At 37.2% G+C, this 22998-nt stretch overlaps 1 protein-coding gene across 6 annotated transcripts in view; it reads left to right on the forward strand.

Moving 5' to 3' along the window:
* The window catches only part of HIPK1 (homeodomain interacting protein kinase 1), a 48150-nt gene that overhangs the window by 20299 nt on the left and 4853 nt on the right, over positions 1–22998 (forward strand). For 3 of the 6 annotated variants that reach the window (XM_057704532.1, XM_057704439.1, XM_057704309.1), the window contains 12 exons: positions 5764–5883; positions 6665–6751; positions 7447–7631; positions 7963–8125; positions 9002–9227; positions 13040–13161; positions 14100–14234; positions 16863–17005; positions 17413–17595; positions 18087–18293; positions 19762–20003; positions 21836–21966. In XM_057704532.1, coding sequence (XP_057560515.1) covers positions 5764–5883; positions 6665–6751; positions 7447–7631; positions 7963–8125; positions 9002–9227; positions 13040–13161; positions 14100–14234; positions 16863–17005; positions 17413–17595; positions 18087–18293; positions 19762–20003; positions 21836–21966 — 1944 coding nt within the window. Of the gene's footprint in view, positions 1–5763; positions 5884–6664; positions 6752–7446; positions 7632–7962; positions 8126–9001; positions 9228–13039; positions 13162–14099; positions 14235–16862; positions 17006–17412; positions 17596–18086; positions 18294–19761; positions 20004–21835; positions 21967–22631; positions 22737–22998 lie in introns of all 6 variants that reach the window. The other 3 variants (XR_009048685.1, XM_057704605.1, XM_057704353.1) reach the window with 3 other exon arrangements.

A 22998-nucleotide genomic window follows, 5' to 3' on the forward strand; every position in this document is an offset into this window, starting at 1 on the left:
GCCACCCTAGGGAACCAGTCATCTACTTTCTGTCTCTATAGATTTGCCCATTCTAGTATATCATATTCATCACATACAACATGTGGTCTTTTGTGATGGACTTCTTTTACTTAGCGTGATGTTTTTCATCCATGCTGTTGCATGTATCAGAACTTCATTACTTTCTTTACATTGTGTGTGTATATGTGGGTGTGTACATATTTATGGGCCACATTTTTTTATGTGCACATCTGTTGATGGACACGATGTGTTACCACCTTTTGGCTGTTGTGAATAATCGTGCCGTGAATATTGGCATACCAGTGTTTAAGTCCCTGTTTTCAACTCCTTTGGGTATAAAGCTAGAAGTAGAATTGCTGGGTCATATGGTAATTCTATGTTTAACTTTTTAAGGAACCAACAAACTTTTTTCCACAGTGGTTATACCATTTTACATTCCTACCAGCAATGTACAATTGTTCCAGTTTCCCTGCATCCTTCATCCTTGCCAACGCTGGTTATTTTCTTTCTTTTAAAAAAAAATAATAGCCATCCTTATGGATATGTAGTGATATCTCATTGTGGTTTTGATTTGTACTTCTCTAATGATTAGTGATGTTGAACATCCTTTTATCTGCTTGTTGGGCATCTGTATATCTTCTTTGGAGAAGTCTATTCAAGTCCACTGCCTGTTTTTGAATCGTTGTTGTGAGTTATAGGAGTTCTTTCTGTATTCTTATTATTAATCCCTTATCAAATATGTGATTTGCATATACTCTCTCCTGTTCCATGAGGTTGCCTTTTCACCAAGTTGAGAGTGTTTGCACAAAAGTTTTAAATTTTGATGAAGTCCAATTTGCTTATTTTTTCTTTTGTTGCTTATACTTGTGGTATCATATCTAAAAAATTATTGCCAAATCAAGTGTCATGAAGCTTATGTCCTGTGTTTGCTTCTGAGCTTTATAGTTTTAGCTGTTACACTTAGGTTTTTGAATATGGTGTAAGAAAAGGGTCCAGTTTCTGTCTTTTGCACGTGGATTTTCAGTTATCCCAATACTGTTTGCTCAAAGACTGTTCTTTCCCCAAGAGTTGTCTTGGCATCCTTGACAGAAATCAGTTGACCATAAATAAATATAATGATTTATTTCTGGATTGTCAGTTCTGTTCCATTGATCTATACCCTGTATCTATCCTTATGCCAGTACTACACTGTTTTGATTACTATAGTTTGGTAGTCAGTTTTTTTTCTTTTTTTTTTTTTCAGTTGAAGTATAGTCGATTTACAGTGTTATATTAGTTTCAGGTGTACAGCAAAGTGATTCCCGTGTGTGTGTGTGTGTGTGTGTGTGTGTGTGTGTGTGTGTGTGTATTCTTTTTTCAGATTCCTTTCCCTTATAGGTTATTACAAAATAATGAGTATAGTTCCCTGTAGTGTGTGTCTGTTAATCCCAAACTCCAAATTTACCACCCCCCCTTCCCCTTTGGTAACTGTAAATTTGTTTTCTATGTCTGTGAGTCTATTTCTGTTTTGTAAATAAGTTCATTTGTATCATATTTTAGATTCCACATATAAGTGATATCATATGTATTTGTCTTTCTCTGTCTGGTGGTAGTCAGTTTTGAAACCAGGACTTTGTTCTTTTTCAAAATTGTTCTGGCTATTCCCTTGAAATTCCATATCAATTTTAGGGTGGGCTTTTCTATTTCTGCCCCAAAAAGTTTTTGATTTTTTTTTTAATAGGGATTGCTGGAATCTGTAGATCACCTTAGGAAGTATTGCTGTCTTAACAAAATTGGCTTCTGATCCATAAACATGATCATATTTATTTAGGTTTTCTTTAGCAGTGTTTTGTAATTTTCAGAGTTCAAGTTTTATACTTCTTTTGTTAAATTTATTTCTAAGTATTCTTTTTTTTGATGCTATAGTGAATAGAATTATTAATTTTATTTTCAGTTCATTACTAGTGTATAGAAATACAATGAGTTTTGTAATCTTGTACTCTACACACTTCTTGAACTCTTTTTCTAATAGTTTTCTAATTGAACTCTAGTTCTCATAGTTTTGATTTCCTTACAATTTTCTAACTACAAGATCATGTCATCTACAAATAAAGATAATTTTACATCTCCTTTTCCAATCTGGATTCCTTTGTTTCCCCTTACCTAACTGCTTTGCATTGAACCACCCTAGTACAGTGTTGAATAGAAATAGCAAAAGGGGACGTTCTTGTCTTGTTCCTAATTTTAGGGGAAAAGCAGTCTTTCGCTATTAAGTATGATATCAGCTGTGAATTTTTTGTAAATGCTATAGCTGAGATTTTACAGCAGATGTTTGTGAGTCTTGAAGTCAAATGTGTGTACCCTCTCTAGATATTAGTTAATAGCTTCAACTTTGTTGGAAACATTTCAGTTGTTTAAAATAACAAATGACAGTTATACTTTCTGTTTGCATAAAGGTGGGGCTTTAGTGTTCCTTTATTTTAAGCTATGTGAAAAGCAGTATCTGTATGATAGTTGCCATTCTACTTTCACAGTTTAACTTTCATTCGATAATATTAAAAATTTTTGATGTTTTAATTTTATAAGTGCATTATTGTAGAGAAATTAGAAAAGATTCAGTAAGCCAAGAGACAGAAATTTCAGCCTTTAGTGGTTCTACCTCTCAAAGGTAACCTGTTACGTTTTGGTATGTTTTGTATTTATTTATATATTTAATTTGTTAATTTTCTTTATGTATTTATTGAGTACCTACTTTGTGTCATAGGTACTCTGGTTACTGGGGATATAGTGCTGAATAAAACATTGTGCCTGCTCTCATGGAGGCTATAGTTTGGTGATGGGACATACACATTAAGTAAATAATCACACAAATAATTATATAGTACAATGGAGATAAATTCTATGAAGGAAAATGTAGTTTTGCAGTGTGAGTGTGTGTGTGTGTGCACATGTGCGCATATGCATGCATGCACATGCATGTACGCACATGCATGTACCTCCTGACCATGCATGTCCTAATGCCTCTTGATTATACTCATTTTTTTTTCAACTTTTTATTGGAGTATGATTGCTTTACACTGTTGTGCCGGTTTCTGCTGTACAACAAAGTGAATCAGCTGTATTTATACATATATCCCCATATCCCCTCCCTCTTGAGCCTCCCTCCCACCCTCCCTATCCCACCCCTCTAGGTCATCACCAAACATCAAGTTGATCTCTCTGTGTTATGCAGCAGCTTCCCACTAGCTATCTATTTTACATTTGGTAGTGTATATATGTCAGTGCTACTCTCACTTCGTGTTGTCCCCACCCCCACCCCCCATGTCCTCAAGACCGTTCTCTACATCTGCATCTTTATTCTTGCCCAGCCACTGGGTTCATCAGTATCATTTTTTTAGATTCCATATATATATGGGCTACTAGACAACCTCCCTTTTATCTACTCTGGCCTCCCTCTAGTCTTTTTTCCATGGGTGGTTTTTTTCAGAACACAGATTTGATCATGCCACTCCCCTGCTCTTTTAGTGGTTTCCCATCATTTAGAATAAACGGCTAAAGCCTTAATATGGCCTCTGAGCCCCTATCTGGGTTGACCCTCCCCTTCCTCTCTTCCTTAGAGATTTGGTCTTAAACCATGACTTCTTGCTTTTCTTGCACTAGCCCCAGTGGCATCATTTCAGCACTAGTTAAGAATGTTTCCTTCCAGCACAGCCCTCACACATACTGTTCTCTTTGTCTGGCATGCTTCTCCACCACCCATTCATTTTTTTTAGTCAGTCCCTATTCATTTATTAGCTAAAGTGTCACTTCTTCAAGGATCTTTTCCTCATGGGTCCCCAGTCTAGGTCAGGTTCCTCTGTTATGTATTTTTATAGAGGTTTATTTTCTTCAGGATGCCAATTCAGTTTGAATTATGCATTCAGTGTCCGTTTCCCTCACTTGACTGCAAGGTCTACGAGAGCAGTAACCATATCTATTTTAAAAATCACCACTGTCTGGCTCCCACAGTTACTGAAAGAATGAGCGAGTATGTGCTACATATAGTTATGTTTTTAATATAAACCTACAGATATAGAGGAACATATATACTGTTTCATCAAATCAAATCTAAGACACCACTGATTGAAAGATGCACCACTTTTCTGTATCTCTAAGAAGGAATGCTTCCATTTAAACCATGATTTGTCATGACTATCATAATAAATTGGCTATCAGTTTTAAGACATATCCTAATTTCAAAGATGTTAATGTGAAAAAATGTGTCTCTTAGAATTAGTGAAGTGTAATTTTTTTAAGTGAGGTTGTATTTAATTTGTAGTCTGCTTTTTTCACTTAGTATATTATGAAATATCTTTACAATGTCAATAAATATACTTTTAACCTATCATTTAAAATGTCTACATAGTATCTCATTGTACAGATTTTATCCTGGATTTTAAATAATGTTTCACTCTTTTTATATGCAAAAGAAGTTCACATTTAAAACGTTCTCACCCACATTAAAAAATTTTTTTTTCTGTTTTGCTAGTTCTGTATTTTGGCTTCCAGTTAAGTAGCTTCCACAGATTCAGAGTAATATCCTGCTGTTGTCTAAAATTGTCTTGTGACAGCTGGCCAGATTTGGCCTGTAGGCCACAGTTTGCTGACCTCTGCTTTATACTCTTAAAAAATTGCTGAGGACCCTGAAGAGCTCTGTTTATATAGCTTATATCTATTAATATATATTACATTAGAAATTAAAACTGAAGTTTTTGGGGAGGAGAGGTGAGAAGATTTCCTTGCTTATAAGTTTCTTTCTAATTGCATTGTTAAATATAGCCATTCTTATATGGAGGGGGGATGGTAAAAACAAAATTACCTCTTTTGCTTTCAGTAGGTCAGGAAAGAAACATTGCTTTTTTGGGTAGGGAGAATTGTGAAAGCAAACAGAAGTGTGAACAATAAAACTGGGAAACTTTTAAAGCACAAGAATATGCAGGCACATGTCTCATTAGCCATCAGAGCAATGACATCATCATCTCTGGAAATCCCTACTGTATACCCAGGGAGAAAGAAATGAAAAAGGCAAATAACTTCTTAGTATTATTATGAAAATAGTTTATATTTCATAGACTCCCTAAAAGGATCTTGGGGACCCCTCAGTGTTCCCCAATGTTCCCCACTTTGAGAACTGCTGGCTTAGTTCAAAGTAGGTGTTCAATAAATATTGAATGAATGAACATAGTACCTACCCTTTATTGATGTGGGGATAGAGAAACTAAACTAAGTACTTAATTTTATGGTATGAGAGAGAAGTTCTGTGGCAGAGTAGGGACAATTGATAATAACTAGAGTAGCCAAGGAAGAAAGAGGTTTATGAAAATTTTTTCCTGATCTCTTAAATTTGATAATGTAACAACAAACAAACAAACAAAACCTTGGTAATCTATGAAATAGTTTCTTGGAAACTATTCTGTTCTGTCCTAGAAATCAAAATTTTTTGAACTCTATCAGAAATCTACAAAAAAACCAAAAACGGTCACACAGAAAGCTTTGAAAACTGAGTTTTCCTTGTAAGTAACAGGTATAGTAACAAGGAAGGTACTGAATAAATACTTGGGAATTATCTGTGAGTGGGTTAACATATATATTTATTTACAGATAAATTTCATCTGTATTGATCAGATAGTTAATTTCTTTGCAGTACCTTTCTTTTTCTTTGACTAGAGCTAATAATGTTTTAGTGTAAAAGTTTAATTTCCCTTTTCACTCCAAATCAATGTTTTGATGGTTTTGACATTTCAGATTCGTTACATTTCACAAACACAAGGCCTGCCAGCTGAATATCTTCTCAGTGCCGGAACAAAAACAACCAGGTTTTTCAACAGAGATCCTAATTTGGGGTACCCACTGTGGAGGCTTAAGGTCTGACTCCCCTACTATACTATATTACTCATTCCTGTACTCCTTAATCCCAATTTGAGTTCAAAATTTAGTTATTAAATTCTTGAGATGGGGGAGGGCAGAGGAGGGGGCAGTGGGAATGTATGTTTGCAGGAAGAAATACTTTGAGAAATTATTTCATTGTACCCATCTGGCCTTATCCTTAGTTAAAGAAACAAACCACTAAATACCAGTTCAGTTGGCTGAGGTTATTTTATGTATTTGAATCAGCAACTAAGAAGCGGTGTGGAGAGTAGTGCTTATCATTAAGTGATAGGAAGAACTAGAATAATTTAGTAGTGGCTGTTTTTTAGAGAATTCTTCATAAATATGACAAAACAACAGAATTTTATAACTGCCCATATTAAGACCTTACATATTTTCTTGAAAAAAATAGATGTCTGAGTAATTTGATTAACCCAGTAACTCTTTGTCTCTGAGCCTGTTGATTAGTTAGCATTTGAAATATTGTATTCATTTGAAAGTAGCTTTTAGAGGAAAATGGTAATATCTCTTCTTAACTGACATTTTTCAGGAACTGTGTTACATCATTGCTTACACATTTATTTTATCACTGTTGAAAGGGTGGCCAGGTATCAAGGTCCCATCTTTCTACCGGAAGCTTTTCTGGTTGTAAATTACTTTCATGTTTGTGATCTCTGGTTGGCAAGGTGATGACACTTGTTTCTTTGTATTATGGCTTTAATTTAAAATAAAATATGAAAATAACATGCAGATGGATTTAAAAATCTATATTTTGTAGACACCTGAAGAACATGAATTGGAGACTGGAATCAAATCAAAAGAAGCTCGAAAGTACATTTTTAATTGTTTAGATGATATGGCTCAGGTGAGTATGGAAAAAGTTTCAGAAAGCCAGACATTTATGTATCTCTTTAAAAGTTAGAGATATACTTCTGTTGGTTATAGTAAAGATAGAGTCAATTTGTTATTGTCTAGTATATGTTTTTATTTCTTACATAAATACTTAAATATTCTGCCATGTGTTAAAAGAATGTTTGAATCCTAGCAAAGGATATTTTTAGATTATACATTTCTCCTTTGCTTTTGCTTAACTGGTTTTGTTGCATGTCAGTATTTTGAGATATTATTTACGAAGATTTCTTTCTTGACCATTTTCTCTACTAAGTAAATACTTACATAAGAGCTAACATTTAGTTAGTACTTTTGTTTCAAACTCTGTTTAAACACATACTATGTCATTTAATCTTTTCAGCAAGAGAAACTTATATTTAAGTAATAACAGTCATTTTTGCTTCTTTGATCCAGATTTTGAATGAAAAGAGCTTATTCAACTTTATTCTACCAACAAACTGTACCAAATTGAAAATTTTAATTAGACAGTATAAGAAGAGCTTCCGTTTGTGAAAAAAATTTCCTCAGTTTTTCTCATGAGTAATATATATACTGCATATATAAAGTATACATATTATTTATATACATATATACACATAATGCAGATGTTAAATATCAGCATTAGAGGTTGAGTGACGAAGTGTAATATTTCTAAATTTTCCTTGGAAGGTGAACATGTCCACAGACTTAGAGGGAACAGATATGTTGGCAGAGAAGGCGGATCGAAGAGAATACATCGATCTGTTAAAAAAAATGCTAACAATTGATGCAGATAAGAGAATTACTCCTCTGAAAACTCTTAACCATCAGTTTGTGACAATGACTCACCTTCTGGATTTTCCACATAGCAATCAGTGAGTATAGTATGATCTGGGGCATTTTGCCATGATGTGGTTCTCTGTTGAGTTACCATCTTACAGCTAAATGGAAGCATCACATGAGCAGTAGCTTTGGTACTTGCATATTTGTCTCACTGATGCTTTTCATTCTCATTGAAAAATCATGAGATTAAAAATTAGATGTGTATTTTTCCTCTCTATGGTTATAAAAACTCTTGATTCACTTTCTCTGAAAGTACTCGCGGGGGTGGGGAATAAAACCATTGATCCATGTTTATCTTGAGTTGTTTGCTATCTATTTAAATCTCAGCATTTATGTTATTGAATTTTTAATCTCTTTTTTCAGTGTTAAGTCTTGTTTTCAGAACATGGAGATCTGCAAACGGAGGGTTCACATGTATGATACAGTGAGTCAGATCAAGAGTCCCTTCACCACGCATGTTGCCCCAAATACAAGCACAAATCTAACCATGAGCTTCAGCAACCAACTCAATACAGTGCACAATCAGGTATTCAGTAAATGATTTTGGAAACTCAGACCTAAGTGGGATAAAAACTAGTAAGGGTATAGGGTGAGGTAAAGAAACCAGTCTTTGCTCTGGTGGTCTTGTTGCTTCATAAGAATTTCCAGACTGATAGTACCTACATGTCATGTGCTGACAAAAATTAAATACAAAGGCCTAGTCTATGCCCTCATAGTCTTAGCATAGTCAAATAAGGGGAACCTGGTTTCTATACTGCTTACTGCTGTTGATTGTACTGACTTCAGCCAGTGACTTTCTCTTCGTTAGATAGTTCTCACTACATGTATCGAAAGGTATTTCCAATTTTTTTTTTCTGTGCTGTATATTAGATCCTCAGAACTTACTCATCTCATAACTGGAAGTTTGTATCCTTTGACCACTTCCCCTGCCATCTCTGACCCCGCCCCACCAACCACTGATCTACTTTTTGTTTCTATGAATTCCAGTAATTAACTTTAAGAGTGGTTTTGCATTTGTTTGCCTAACAGTGATATTTACATTTAAGTTTGTTTCTGAAGATGTAAATTTCCTAATTTCTTAGCTAGGTCTACTTTTTAAATGGAAGAGCATATGAGATTTAGTGGGATCTCACATCCAGTAACTTTTTGCAAAGAAAGAAGAGGTAGGGGTTCATTTATGTAGCCTCAACCAGAGCAGGGACTGTTTTTTTATTTTTTGTTTTCTTTTTCAGCGTTATAATCTACCTTAAATTTAAGAGATAGGAAGAATTTCTTAAGCAGAGAGTTATTTCAAAGACAGTTAACATCACATTTTAAAACTTCATTCTTAGTTTTTCCAGATAGATTCTGTATATGTAAAAATGTTTATACCAGTATACAATTGTAACCCTTTTGTTTTTAGGCCAGTGTTCTAGCTTCCAGTTCTACTGCAGCAGCTGCTACTCTTTCTCTGGCTAACTCAGATGTCTCATTGCTAAACTACCAGTCGGCTTTGTACCCATCATCTGCAGCACCAGTGCCTGGAGTTGCCCAGCAGGGTGTTTCCTTGCAGCCTGGAACCACCCAGATTTGCACTCAGACAGATCCATTCCAACAAACATTTATAGTATGTCCACCTGCTTTTCAAAGTAAGTGGGGAAACTCCTATATCATATGGTATATATCAGACCTACCTGCTTTAGGCAGATTCTAATTAGGTATCTAGTTGTTTAGTTTTGATCTTTGACAAGTTTAAACTCAGTTTTTGATTATGAGGATAACTGAAGTAGGTTGACCTTTTTTACATTGGTTATTTGTCTAATTATGATACTGTCTGACATATAGCAGTTCAATTAATATTTCCTTATTTGAACTGCCTGATACCAGTTTTCTTGCCCATTGAGACCTTGTATCAATGTCCTGTATCTGGCATAAACACATATCTCTCAATGTGCAGAGTATATACATCTTGAAAAAACTTGTTGGAAACAGAACTGCTATATGTTGAGTCTTAGTCCCTCTATCATTCCATTATAAAATAAAATTAGTATTCCAAATGAAAGGTAATTTTATTCAAAAATGTAAAAATCATATGTAAGAATGTAGAAACCTCTTAAGTTACATTCAGAAGTAAAGATCATTATTGAACTGAAAAATTCTACAAGCTGAGGTATTTGCATGGGGAAGGCGTTAAAGCTTATCTGCTTTAGTTTATGGATGATATTGTTCCTGCAAATTCCTATCAACAGAGGAATAGAATAGCTGAAGAAGGGGGCTCTCACCCGGTGTGTTGCAATAAGATTTTTAATTTTCAGCATTTCCATCCTTCTTCATTTTCTCATTGTTGTTCTGTGTTTATTGATCTGGTGAGCCATTTAAAAGATTAAATTATTTTAAGGATATTTTCTGACATCTTGACTTTCCCAATAGAAAGTCAATGTCAGTGCCCTCTGGGAATAAACCAGGATTCAGGCTTCTCATAGCAGTTCACATAGAAGCAGTTAGCATTTTTATCTTTTTACTTTAGTTACTTATTGACTGTGACTCTTTTGTTTGTTTGGTTTCTGACAGAGTCGGAGCAAGCAGAAGGAAAAGAGGGGCTAGGGGAGACTGAAAGATTACCGGGAGGACAGGAGAGCAATAGCGATGTAAACCAGGGAGAAACCGCAGGGAGAGCGGAGGAGCAGATTCAAAACCCGTAAATGCAAATTTAGCCTAATTTACCAAATTATTTTTTGCATACATGCTTCATAATAGTAAATTTTATACTTTGGGTTGTCGTATGTTGAGTGATTCTTCTACTGAATTTCGCAAATAGCCACCCCTCTCCCCTTCACCTTCCCCAGAGTGAGTTTCATTGGAACAGTTTTCAGGTGTGGAACTCTGAAGTTTTCTGCTTCTTAGATGATATTTAAGAGATGAGGCAGAAGAACTTTTAGTTCCTTTAACAAAACAAAATGTAAACAGAAGAGGTGAAGGGGAGAAGTGGTTAACCCTTTTTGGTATAATTAGGTAAGTATAAGCTTTGGAAATTTTTTTCCTGTTTAGGAAGTGTAAATAACCTGAGGAGCTACGTAGAGCAAATTTTAAACTTTACAAATGGAAGGGAGTTTTAAAATTAAAGTGATGACAGTAATAAAAACTGATATGTATTACTACATGCTAGATGATGTTCTAGGTGCTTTTACATGTGCTAATTCATCCCCACAAACAACCCTGAGAAGTGGGTAATGTCATTATGCCCAATTTATAGATGAGAAAATTGATCATAATCCCCTCATCTGCCCAAAGTTTTATGACCAGTTAGTGGTAGGACCATGATTTGAACCTGGGCAGTGGGGCCCATAGCGTATATATTTTGAAGTATTATTCTATACTACCTTTCAGTATTTAAACTCAAATAGCTGTAAAGAGTTGTCAGTTGATTTGCCAGCCACAGCCATATGCTGGTTTCTGCCCAACAGTCCTTTATTCCAAGTTGCCTACTTTTCTTTCACCATCTGCTCTTTTACAAGATGCCTGTACTTAGAGGAAAATAGACCCTCATCCATTAGACAGTTTTACTTTTCTTTCCATACTTTCATAGGTTTTAAAAAATTTTTTATTTGAAGGGCTATGTTCAACATAAACAAAAAACAAAACAAATAAAAACAAAACTTTAATCCTTTTAGTTCAGGGTTCAGAGAGGACGTTCCCAGAGTGTTGCCTTTTGTTAATTCCTTGTTTCCACTTGGGGTTCCCTGAAAAAGCTTAGTTTTAAACTAGCTTGACTGCTGTGGCTTAGCCTAAATCACTATAGCAATCTAATACTTATTTAGAGTCACATTTGTGGGTCAGTATATAAATACTACTTTCTATAGTGTTCCAGTTGACCAAAATAGATACACATTTTGCTCAGTGGAAGCTATAATTCTGTAACTTCATCATCCTGGGACACAAGGATGAACGTCTGTAGTGAACATTTCTTCCTAAATTTTGCCTCCTCAGTTCCTACCAATTTGTAGGGGGCTATTACAATAACGCTGTCTTGTAGTTAGCCATGGGAATATAGACAAGAATCTTTGATGTTACTTAGCTTTAGATAGCATAGCCTTAGGAAGAATGATTGGCAATTTTGTTTAATCTGGATACCTGGATTTGTTTCCTTTTATTTTTATGTAAGTAACACTTTTAAAAAGTTATTATTAGACTGTTGTAATTCTGATTTTACTAGTCTCTTTTACTTTGTACATTTGTGGCTTATGTTTTCCTATATAACACTTAGTTACTAAATTACTTAAATTACTGAAATGGAAAATTGAAAGACCTAACTTACTGAAAACAACAGTATTAGAGTTTATGAGTTATGCTCATTTGATAACTCCATAGTAATATTCAGAGAAATTAGTTGGTGATGGCCTAGAAAGTGTCACAGACAGAATAGTCTCATTAAAATGGCTGTATCCTCACTTCACAAAACTGTAAGCATTCGTGAATTGGAGGCATAATAGAAACTAAATTTTTTACATTGAAAGCTTTCATCGGGTAGGTTTAAAAGAAAGCTTTGAAGGTTCTCTTCTCAAGCTTTGGCAAAAGGGAGAACTATCTTGAGCGCCTCTTTTCCCCAGCATGAGATACTCCTGGTTCAGCATTGTGCCCAGCATTTGTGCCCAGAGGAGAGTGAATAAAACAGTAAAGAGGCGTGGCCGCTGTTTTAAAGACTGCGGAAAGGCCTTAGTATTCCTAGCTTTCCATTACTGCAAGAGAGTCTTCTTAGAAAGCTATCAGTGACGAGAGCAGGTTTCTAAAATAAGCATAAAAAAGTGACTCTGTAAACCACAATGTCTACTTTTAAATTATTTTTATCATAGGCATAATTCCTTCAGTTCACATACTGGTTAAAGATAAAATATATGACTAATTTGTGAACTAGGTTATATATTTTTGAGGAGTTAGGTAAAAACATCCCCTTGAAATATTTAAACAAAAGGGTGACTCAGATAATAAATTATTCGGCTTTTCATAATGTTTCTTATCTAATTAACCAAAAGTTATAAAGTCTTAGCTTTTAATAGATTACATTTTTTAAATGCTCAAGTTTTTTTTTTCCCCTCTAGTGGATTAAAAGGTGAATGTAACTTACTAAGCAAAGATTTTTTGTTTATTTTTGCCTCTACTGTTAATGGGAGTGGGATGAATATTATGATTTAAGCTTTGTTGGATTAAAAAAAATTATAATTTCCTGAAACCATCCCTTCCTCTGTCAAGCATCTTTCCATTAATCTAACCTGAAGGGAATCAAGTCTCTCTGTTCTTAAATTCCCAGACTTTGGTGAAGTTCCTTTGTCTTAAGTGTCTAGAACTAAAACCTGGGTGGTGGATTATTCAAACCGAGACACTAAAAAACAAACCAAAAATCGCCCAAGCAAGCAGTAGCCCCAGACCTAGCAAAGCAATATAACTGTGATATTACATTTTACAGCTGGACTACAAGCAACAACAAAGCATTCTGGATTCCCTGTGAGGATGGATAATGCTGTGCCAATTGTACCCCAGGCACCAGCTGCTCAGCCACTACAGATACAGTCGGGAGTTCTTACACAGGTGAGAGCCAGAGCAGCTTGGATGCTCAGTAGTGCTGAAGTTCTCTGAAGCACTGTTGAGAATCAGATATTTTGTCCTAGAGGACGGTATTTGCTTTGACTGTAAGATCTTTCTTGGTCACGATTCAGTGGACTTAAAATGAAACATCTATAATGGAGTGATGTACTCATTCCTAACACTATTGCAACTCTGCCAATGTCTTCCTTAGACTTGGAGACATAAATATCCAGACTTGGAGAAATTGTCTACTGAGTAAATTTAATTTTGTGGGATGAAGTTAATTTTTTATCTTGATGCTCTTAAAGGTATAGTACATGTATAACAACACTGATTCTAAAAGTAAAAGGTTCCCCTTTTGCTCTCTTAGTGTCCCCTTTACTCATTCTTTGAGAATTTCATCACAGTTGAGAGGCTGGATCATATCAGGATGCCTCTTCGAGTATTACATTCCTTCATTCCTTGTGTTTAACTAGGCTATAGAAAGCTTTAAAACTTTATCCCTGCCATGCAAAATGCAACTAAGATGGTCAAGAAACTCATGAAATATTCATATAAGCAACAAATACTATATTTTTAATTCTTTGTATAAATGTTTGTGGCCCATGACACATAGCAAATTCCGAAATCCAAAACCCTTATTTCGTGAGTAGGAAGAGGAGGAGTTCTTAATACATGCCTTTGTTAACTGAGTTTTTTAGAACTGATCCTCTGAATCTGGCCCAAGAAGGATTCCTATACTTTTTCACTTTAGGCCGTTTGACCTAGTGGGCCAGTGCTGTGCGGAGTTGAAGGGGAGAGTTGTGTTTGGTACATGCATTTTAAGTGATATGAAATTACTGCTTATTGTTGGTAATAACTTGGGGGGAATGAAAACCCTTCTGAATCCAGATAACCTGCCTCCGTGTTTGTTTCACTCACCTGCCTAATCTACATTTCAGGGAAGCTGTACACCACTAATGGTAGCAACTCTCCACCCTCAAGTAGCCACCATCACACCGCAGTATGCGGTGCCCTTTACTCTGAGCTGCGCAGCCGGCCGGCCGGCGCTGGTTGAACAGACTGCCGCTGTACTGGTAATTCCCCTCACTTGATTGTGTTACTAACGGAGTTTCTTTGGTTTCTTTCTTTTTTTTACTTTTTCCTGTTTGTTTTTGTTCTGTTTTCTTCTGCTTTTCTCATTTTTCAAAAAAAAAAATTTTTTAACTTAGTCTTTACAGAGGGCATGGAAGCATGTGCCATCTTGTGGCTGTGTTCTTGCTACATCTTTAATGTCTCATTGTTTTCCTCCCCAACATTTGCTGAAGCACTGTTTGACTCTGATGTTCATTGTGGCTCTGTAAGGAGTCAGATCCCTTGATTCTTCTTTGCCAGCCTAGGGTGATAAAAGCTCTTGTTGTAGCCTCAGAAGAGCTTCAGCACTGTTATCTGTTTCTCTGCCCTTTTACCCTCTGAACTTTGAGAATGAAGGAAATGGCCTTTAGTTTGGCTCTGCTACAGGTACCCGGATGGCCAAAATTTGAACTCCTTGGCAAGTTAGCTTCCTTCTTTATTTACTGTTTTAAGCTTCTGAAACTTTTCTGCGTGTAGAAATGTTTAAGATGCTGTTAATTTATTTCTTTATTAGTTGATATTAACTTTCCCTCTATGAACACATGAAGATAACTCTTTGCCACTTATGATCAGTGGCAGCTAATATCTTCCATTTAAACATGTTCCCTTTAGAGCCTTTTAAGATCATATTTCATTTGTTGGTTGAAATAAAAGGTGAACTCATTTATAGAGGTGTTGGAGAAATTAATTATTTTACAAATAGGTCTTTATACAAAGGTGAAAATATGATTGAAAAACTTTATGCAAGAATATCTTTGTTGTTGAAAGTCATGGGGAAAAGTTATTAAATACAGCAGCAACTGTAGTAGCATGGGTCTTAGAGATAGGAAAACAAACAATTAGGACTTTGAGGTATATTTCAGCATTTGAAACCTTAATAGTGATTCTTGGATGTGTTTTGGTTTAATTGAGTGAATTAGAATTATTTATTTGACATCCAGCATTTTATTATGTAAAATTTAAAATTAGATAAGCATTTGAAAACCTAGTTGATACTGTTGACTCCTGATATGTCTCCATTTTTCAAAGTGGCTTTAAATTTCTTTTGTTGTCTCTCAAGGACTCATGTGAGTGAAAAACGCTTTCAGAATACATACTTTGGTGCTGGAATTTGTTTGGTTTTCAGTTTAAAAAGTCTTTGTCACTGCCAAATTAATTATGTCATAAGCATAAGCCCTGAGTGTAAGGGAGTCAGAGGTATTTCCAACTTGATTGATACAAGCCACTGGTTTTAACTTACACATCTGTAGTTTTGAGGTTGGAAATGTTAGTTGACACTTCTCCTTTGCTGCTTCTCTTAAGTTTGCGCTAGCCATTTGCTAAGCTTTGCGTATTTTTGTTCTTCCTCTGTCAAAACAGTTCGTCGCTTGGAACGCCAGATTTCTGCCTCACGTTGGAATGTTATTTCTTGCTCTGTATTAAACTACATGCTTTGTCTTGTGCAGGTGTTGGCTTATGGAAAGACGCATGGTGTGACTTAACATACTTCTCTTATTTTTTTGTTTTGTTTTGTTTTGTTTTGAATTCTGCTTATGGTAGCAGACATGTTTGCAGTTTTTCTGATTTGAAGGCTTCTTGTTTGGAACCGGTACTTGTAACAAGTGGATCTGTTACTTGCAGAAATATTTTTAAAACAGTGTGTTGATCGCCTTGCAGTTTGAAATTCAAGAAACAGAACCATGTATCCAAGCATTGTAGGTGATTGTACTGTAGAACTCAGGTTTAAAAAGCAAACTTCCATATCTGTTCCCATTTTTTTAGGAAATGCCACAATTTCTGTAAGAAATACAGAAAACATATTTGTTGCTTTCTATTGCAAGTGGCATGGCTTGTTAAAAACTGCAAATAATGTATTTTCTTTTAGAGATTAGGTTTTATGTCGAGTTATGTTTCTACAAATGATACATATTTAGGAAACTACTAAAAACAAAGTATGGTACTCTCTGCATCTTTTTCTTAAATATTTTTCTTATTGCCTTTTAAAAAAATTCTATCACATGGCTGCAAATGATGAAGTTAGCTTTCTCTTGCTGGCATAAGCTTGTTTGCCATAAGATTTTGGCCTTTGGTCTTCCACATCTGGCTCCATTTTCCAAGTACTACCCTTTTAAAAAGGAACAGTTCTTCTCTTTGTTTTATGGGTTGAATTGACCTGATGTCTTTTATCTGATTGGCACTCAAATTTTTAAATTCCTATTTTTAATCTCAAGGGAGCTGTCTTAACTCTTTCTAGGGATGTTTTTAGACTCTTTGCAAAAATGTTACTCCAGCATTTAACTAGAGCTTACCCCTCAACTTTCAGACTCCTTTACTCTGCAGTATAATAGAAACGCTTAACCATAGGAAGCTCTTTTCTTTAATACCCTGGTGGTCAGATTATGGAGGTAGCCAAGAGAAAGGAGCGTGTTCTTTTTACCTGTTTGTAAGACTTGTAACCTTGAGCCCCTCTGACCTTTCTTTTTTTAATCTCTGCAAGTTAACAATCTACAAGAAACTTCTTTTAAGATATGAATTTTTCTTTCATCTAAAACACAAAAGAAAAAGCCAAGAATGAGTCAAGTCTGGATCTTTTTGTGTGTGTTTCCTTACAGCAGGCTTGGCCTGGAGGAACCCAACAAATTCTTCTGCCTTCAACTTGGCAACAGTTGCCTGGGGTAGCTCTGCACAACTCAGTCCAGCCCACTGCAGTGATTCCAGAGGCCATGGGCAGTGGCCAGCAGCTCGCAGACTGGAGGCAAGTGCCCTATGTTCCTCGCTGGGAGGTTTGCAAGGGCAGATCCCTTAGGGAAGGAGCACTTGAGGATTTGGTGAGACAGGAAGGAAATAAAGAAAAGGAGAGATTTCTCTCTGTGTGAGATTCTTGAAGAAAAGACTCCATATCAGGCTAGGAGATGGAGTTATAAGAAAACCTTGAATATAAGAAGACTAGGTTCTAAGTTCAGGAATTATTTACTTCAGATTTAAAGAAAGTCTTATGCAATTAGAAACCATACAGTGAAAACCCCTAAAGCCTTATAATCCAGGTGCCAACTGTGAAAATAAAACACAGCTTTATTTGGTTGTTTTAATTTTTTTTAATACCTGTTTGATCCTGATTTCCCAGTGTTTTCAGCATTCACGCTTGTCTTTCTGTTGATACAGGAATGCCCACTCTCATGGCAACCAGTACAGCACTATTATGCAGCAGCCATCCTTGCTGACTAACCATGTGACATTGGCCACTGCTCAGCCCCTTAATGTTGGCGTTGCCCATGTTGTCAGACAACAACAATCCAGTTCCCTCCCTTCAAAGAAGAATAAGCAGTCTGCTCCAGTTTCTTCTAAGTAAGTCTCTGTTAGGGCTGATAGTTAAAACTGCCAGTTTGAGAGATGTGTTGCCTGGCATTTAGAGTGTTGGAGTATAGACACGTTTGGTATGAAGCAGCAAGAAGCTGACAAATTGAAAAGAGCTAACCTTTGGGAATGCATACAGAGGTGTTCTGGTTATGCTAATGCTTTCTCTCTGCTGCCACTTTGAATCCAGCCTTCTTTTTGCCGATGTTTTTATTTTTCTGCCCACTTCACAGAGTGAAATTTAACCATGGAGTAAAGGGCATGCAAAAATAAAATCTATATTCTGATTTTGGTGTTCTTGTCCCTGGAAACCCTGGCTAGAGTGGTTAGTGTATTTTTTATTGGAACTTTTATAGTTAAGTGTATTGGCTTAATGATTTGGTAAAAAGGAATCAAAGAGCAAATTGGAAAGAGTTCTGGGGAAAAGATATAGTTTTGGGGACCAAGCACTGAATGATCTTTCTTGTGACCTTTTCCTATAGGTCCTCTCTGGATGTTCTGCCTTCTCAAGTCTATTCTCTGGTTGGGAGCAGCCCCCTCCGTACCACATCTTCTTATAATTCTCTAGTCCCTGTACAAGATCAGCATCAGCCCATCGTCATTCCAGATACTCCCAGCCCTCCTGTGAGTGTCATCACTATCCGCAGTGACACTGATGAGGAAGAGGACCACAAATACAAGCCCAGTAGGTGAGACGGGTGGATGGTTCCCTAGCTCTGTGGCTCCTGCCCTTGGTCTTAGTCTGTTGGCGTCACACAAGTGGCTTAATTTTGGCTGTGAAAGGAAGGACTAAAAAGGGGTTTTTTGGAAGCATGACCTTGGATGAGTGAGCCAGAACACTTAAGTTTCCATAACTGAGCATTGTCAGGTTTTCTGTAATATTACACATGTTCATCAGTTAAATCAGTCGTTCAGATACATTAGATGGAAGGTATAGGTTACGTTGTCAGGCTGCTCTGGCTTGGAGTGCATATTATATACTACAGACATGATCCCCTGCCTTTAAGGAGCGTCGTCTGAGAACAGATAACTGTAACAGAAGCATATCAACAGCAGTTAATTGGGACAAGTTGGTAGATATAAGATTATTTGAAATTTGTGTACTTTTTTAATCTGAACAAAGCTCTGCTATATGGTCATTCAGAGTAAGAATTTAAGTACCAGATTATTTCCTCTTATCCCAGCACCTTAATCCAAGCCCTTAATTGAGCAGTTAACTAAGAGACAGTGGATACATTTAAGAGCTGTGATAAGCACATCCTGGTGTGTATCATACTTAGTTTCCTGGATTTTCTGTGTTTTTCTTCATTGGGTTTTTGGTGTTAGGCATATAGAAGAGGCAGTAACCCTACCTTTACTCGAGGCGGAAAGATTCACACGTGAAAATAACTTAGGAGACTTAACAGAGTCACACATAAATGAAGTTTTAAGTGAACTTGAAAGAGTAAATTTAGAATGAAATACTTCACAGGGGCTATTTACAAATGGTATTTACAAATGATAAGTAGACTTGAAACTAAGTTTTGAAAGTGGTCATTGAACTGATCTGGGGAAGAAAACAGTAAACTTTCCAGGGAGGAAAAGTGGCCTAGTACTGACAAAAATTATATAACCAGCAGGATTGCTTTGACTGGAGCCAAACCTGTTAAAAAGTAAGTAAAAAGTAAAGTTAGTAAGGTAGGGATCAGTTTGTGAAGAAACTTTTTTTAAAAACACCTATAGTGAGAAGTTTGATTACAGTAAGGAACCATTTATAGTCTAGCAGGGTGAAATGAAAAAAAAAGTGGTGTTTGAAGAATACTGTTGAAATAACTGTGAATGGGAGTGTGAAGAGGCAGCATGGAATAATGGTTAGAGGTGTGGACTTTGGAGTCATTCTGTCCTGGATCTGAATCCTGTCTTCTCCCTCTGCCTCAGCTTCCTTATCTGCAAAACAGGGATAAAGTACCTACTTCCTGGAAGTGCTGTGAGGATTCAGTGTGTAGAGTATAAGGATAGTGCCTGATGTGTAAGAAACACTCAGAAATGTGCTGCTGCTACTGTTATTATTATTACTGTCATCCTCATTGTCATCGTTTTTGTTATGAGAAGACCAGAGACCAGCAAAGAAACATTGCTACGAGGGGGTTGAATTTTCATGTATTTTCTTCTCCTCAGCTCTGGCCTGAAGGCAAGGTCTAATGTCATCAGTTATGTCACTGTCAATGATTCTCCAGACTCTGACTCTTCCCTGAGCAGCCCATATTCCGCGGATACCCTGAGTGCTCTCCGGGGCAATAGTGGACCCCTTCCGGAGGGGCCTGGCAGAGTCGTGGGGGATGGCACTGGCACCCGCACCATCATCGTACCTCCACTGAAAACTCAGCTTGGTGACTGCACTGTAGCAACCCAGGCCTCAGGTGAGTATCTTCACAGCTGGAGTTGAATCTTCCTTTGGTGTGTGTATCTTTAGTATTTTGCTATAATCTGCTTTTGCCAGGGGTACGGACCAGTGGCATAGATTTTCCTAAAAGTCATCTATTTCAGAAATCATTTCCTTGTGATGTGAATTTATTTTTGGCCATCAATTTATCTTCCCATGTTTATTTTGCTTGGATTAATATAAAAATGAGTTTGTAGTCTCAGAAACACACTGTTGATGGAAGAAGCTAGATAAGACATATGTTGGATGACAGAATTAGCAGGCAGGTTTTTTTTCTGTCACAGGTGATTCAGATTTGACAGTCCAGAAACGAACTGTTTCAGGATGGGAACTGATAATGTTAAAAATGATTACAGAAGTTTTTTTGGAAAACAATATGTACTTTAGATCTTTTCTCACTCATTGGTAGTAGTGATGCTTTCAACTGAATTACCTCTTTTTTTTTTCCCTGGTGAAGTAGAAAAGGATAGCTTTATTGCTTTGCCAAGCGAAGGGTGACACACCGGGCTTCTGCCTTGAAAAACTGTATCTCCACCTCCATCTTTTCTGCTCTGTGAGATGCTGGGTTTAGGCTCCCTGGTTCAGTTATTGGGTAATGAAATGCTAACTGCAGTAACAAGCACCAGTTTTCGTGGCTTAACATAATAGAAATTTACTTCTCAGTCATAGGAGTTCCTAGTGTAAGTGCTCCTGGTTGGTAGGCCTGCAGTGAGCTAAGGATCACAGCCTTGGAATCCTCGGCATCCAATCAGGAGAAGGAAAGTATGGAGGAGGCACACACAGTCTTTAACCCCAGAAATAGTAAAAACTCATCACATGGCCCCACCTAGAGGCAAGGGGGCCGGAAAATGTAGTCTTTGTCTAGGCAGCTCTTTTCCAGTGTCAACCCTATACACCAAAGGAGAAGACTGTGAATTTTTGGCATTAAGATAGCCATCTCTTCCATACTTTTATAAGTTACTGTTTTACTGTGAATTATAATACTGCAGAGACATAAACAGGGTTCTAGTTTAAGATAGCCATCTCTTCCATACTTTTATAAGTTACTGTTTTACTGTGAATTATAATACTGCAGAGACATAAACAGGGTTCTAGTTTGAGGGTGGTGTGCGGTTCTCCTCAGGAGTAGACAGCTGTCCACTGCAGGCCGGACAAAACTTCCTGATGCCAGGCTACTGAGCAGCATTATTAGGAGCTCTGTCCACTATTGGGTCCAAAGATAAAAGGTTGCTCCACAAGTCACTGAGTGAATGCTCTGGTTTTCCTAGTGGCACCACAGAAGGAGGCAAACTTCTGAAAATGAATCATGCTTATATTCAGTTGCACTGCAGTTTCTTAGAATTTGAAGACGTGAACACCCAACAAGATCTAATCTTGCCTTCCTTTAAACCCCTTTGACACCTGAATGTTCCTGAGTATCACCAATATCTTACTCAGCTTCCCATTGTCGTTTCTGTGCTGTTTAATCCCTTACTACGTGAAATCCTAGGCTCCTTGAGAGCAGAGACTGTGTCTTACTTGTGCTTGTATTTCTAATAGTACCTTACACATTACCGAAGATTAGATAATATTTACTGAGGTGAACCTTTTGAAGATTCTTTATGGAGCTTTGTATGAAGACAGAAAAGAAATGGGTAATACAGTTTTTGTTCTGGTATAAATGTAATTAAGGAAATCAGATACACATGGAACCTTAACTCTTGCAAACCTCATACGAACGTGGACTGATGAATATGATGCCATCTGAGGTTTAGCTCGGTGATAACTGAGCCCATGTCTTCTCATAACTAAGGCCTGACCATTTTTTAGGTCTCCTGAGCAGTAAGACCAAGCCAGTGGCTTCAGTGAGTGGGCAGTCATCTGGATGCTGTATCACCCCCACAGGGTATCGAGCTCAGCGCGGGGGGACCAATGCAGCACAGCCACTCAACCTTAGCCAGGTAAGCGATAGGGGCTGCTGCCTTCCTGTTTGGGGCCCTCCCTGTGGTTACTCTCTGGAGAACCTTGCTTCTGGCTGGACTGCTGAATAAAGCCAAATGAAGCCCCTTTTGTGTGTTCTGTGGCCTGTGTCGTATCTGCATGTGCTGTGTCTCTTCATTCCCTCTGTAAATCTGTTCAGGATGTATGTTCCAGGTTTTCCATCAGACCTCCCTAGTCTATCCTGGAAGATGAGAGAAATGTGTGGAATTTAAAAAGCACCTAGGATGCTTTAGTCTTTGCCTGGTTCCGCACCCCCATATGCATTGAGACCGGATTCTCTTCCTTTATCTCTCAGGTCATAAATAACCTGAGCCTTACACTGTTTACTTGAAGCAAGAGACAGTGAAAAGCTTTCTGGACACTTAATCAGCTGGTTCCACTCTTATGTGTTTCTTGAGTCTGGGATTTGGGGCTTTTTTCTCCCCATCTGATCGTCTGCTGGGGTGGGGAGGGTTACTATTCTATTTGTGTTCACTTTTTACTCAGCTAAAATTCTGATGCTTATATGATGTCTACTAGTGAGAAAGTGTAAATGTGAGGGTGTAACTGTGTGTGTGTGGGTGTGTGAGAGAGAGGGCACACATGCAGCTGCAAATGTAAGCTCGAGTTAGTGCATGTGTTTTAGGCTCCACATTCAAGAGGGATATGAAGAACTTAGAGGAGAACAAAAGAAAACAATGGCAAGGAAGAAAGGTTAGGAAAAATTCAAAGTCACTGACGCCAGAATAGGGTGAGTTGAGTCGACAGTTACTCACTTTCAGGAGTGGGTAGCCCTATGAACTCATGATTTCCCCCTTTCCTCTGTCATGCTTGAGAGCAAACTGTTGCGATCTGGGCTGGGTTAGGATCTGTTCTGCCAGGAGGCAGAGGGATGGATGGCTGACTTCCGACAGCATTGCCAGCCTCGGAGATTCTGTGCTACGGAAGCGCAGAAGCAGTAGAAGTTAGAACCTCAACTCTCAAATTGGCCTTTGGTGCCCTGAACCAGAGTG

The sequence above is a fragment of the Hippopotamus amphibius genome, chromosome 1 (genome assembly GCF_030028045.1).
Source record: "Hippopotamus amphibius kiboko isolate mHipAmp2 chromosome 1, mHipAmp2.hap2, whole genome shotgun sequence".
In the NCBI taxonomy this organism is placed as follows: domain Eukaryota; kingdom Metazoa; phylum Chordata; class Mammalia; order Artiodactyla; family Hippopotamidae; genus Hippopotamus; species Hippopotamus amphibius.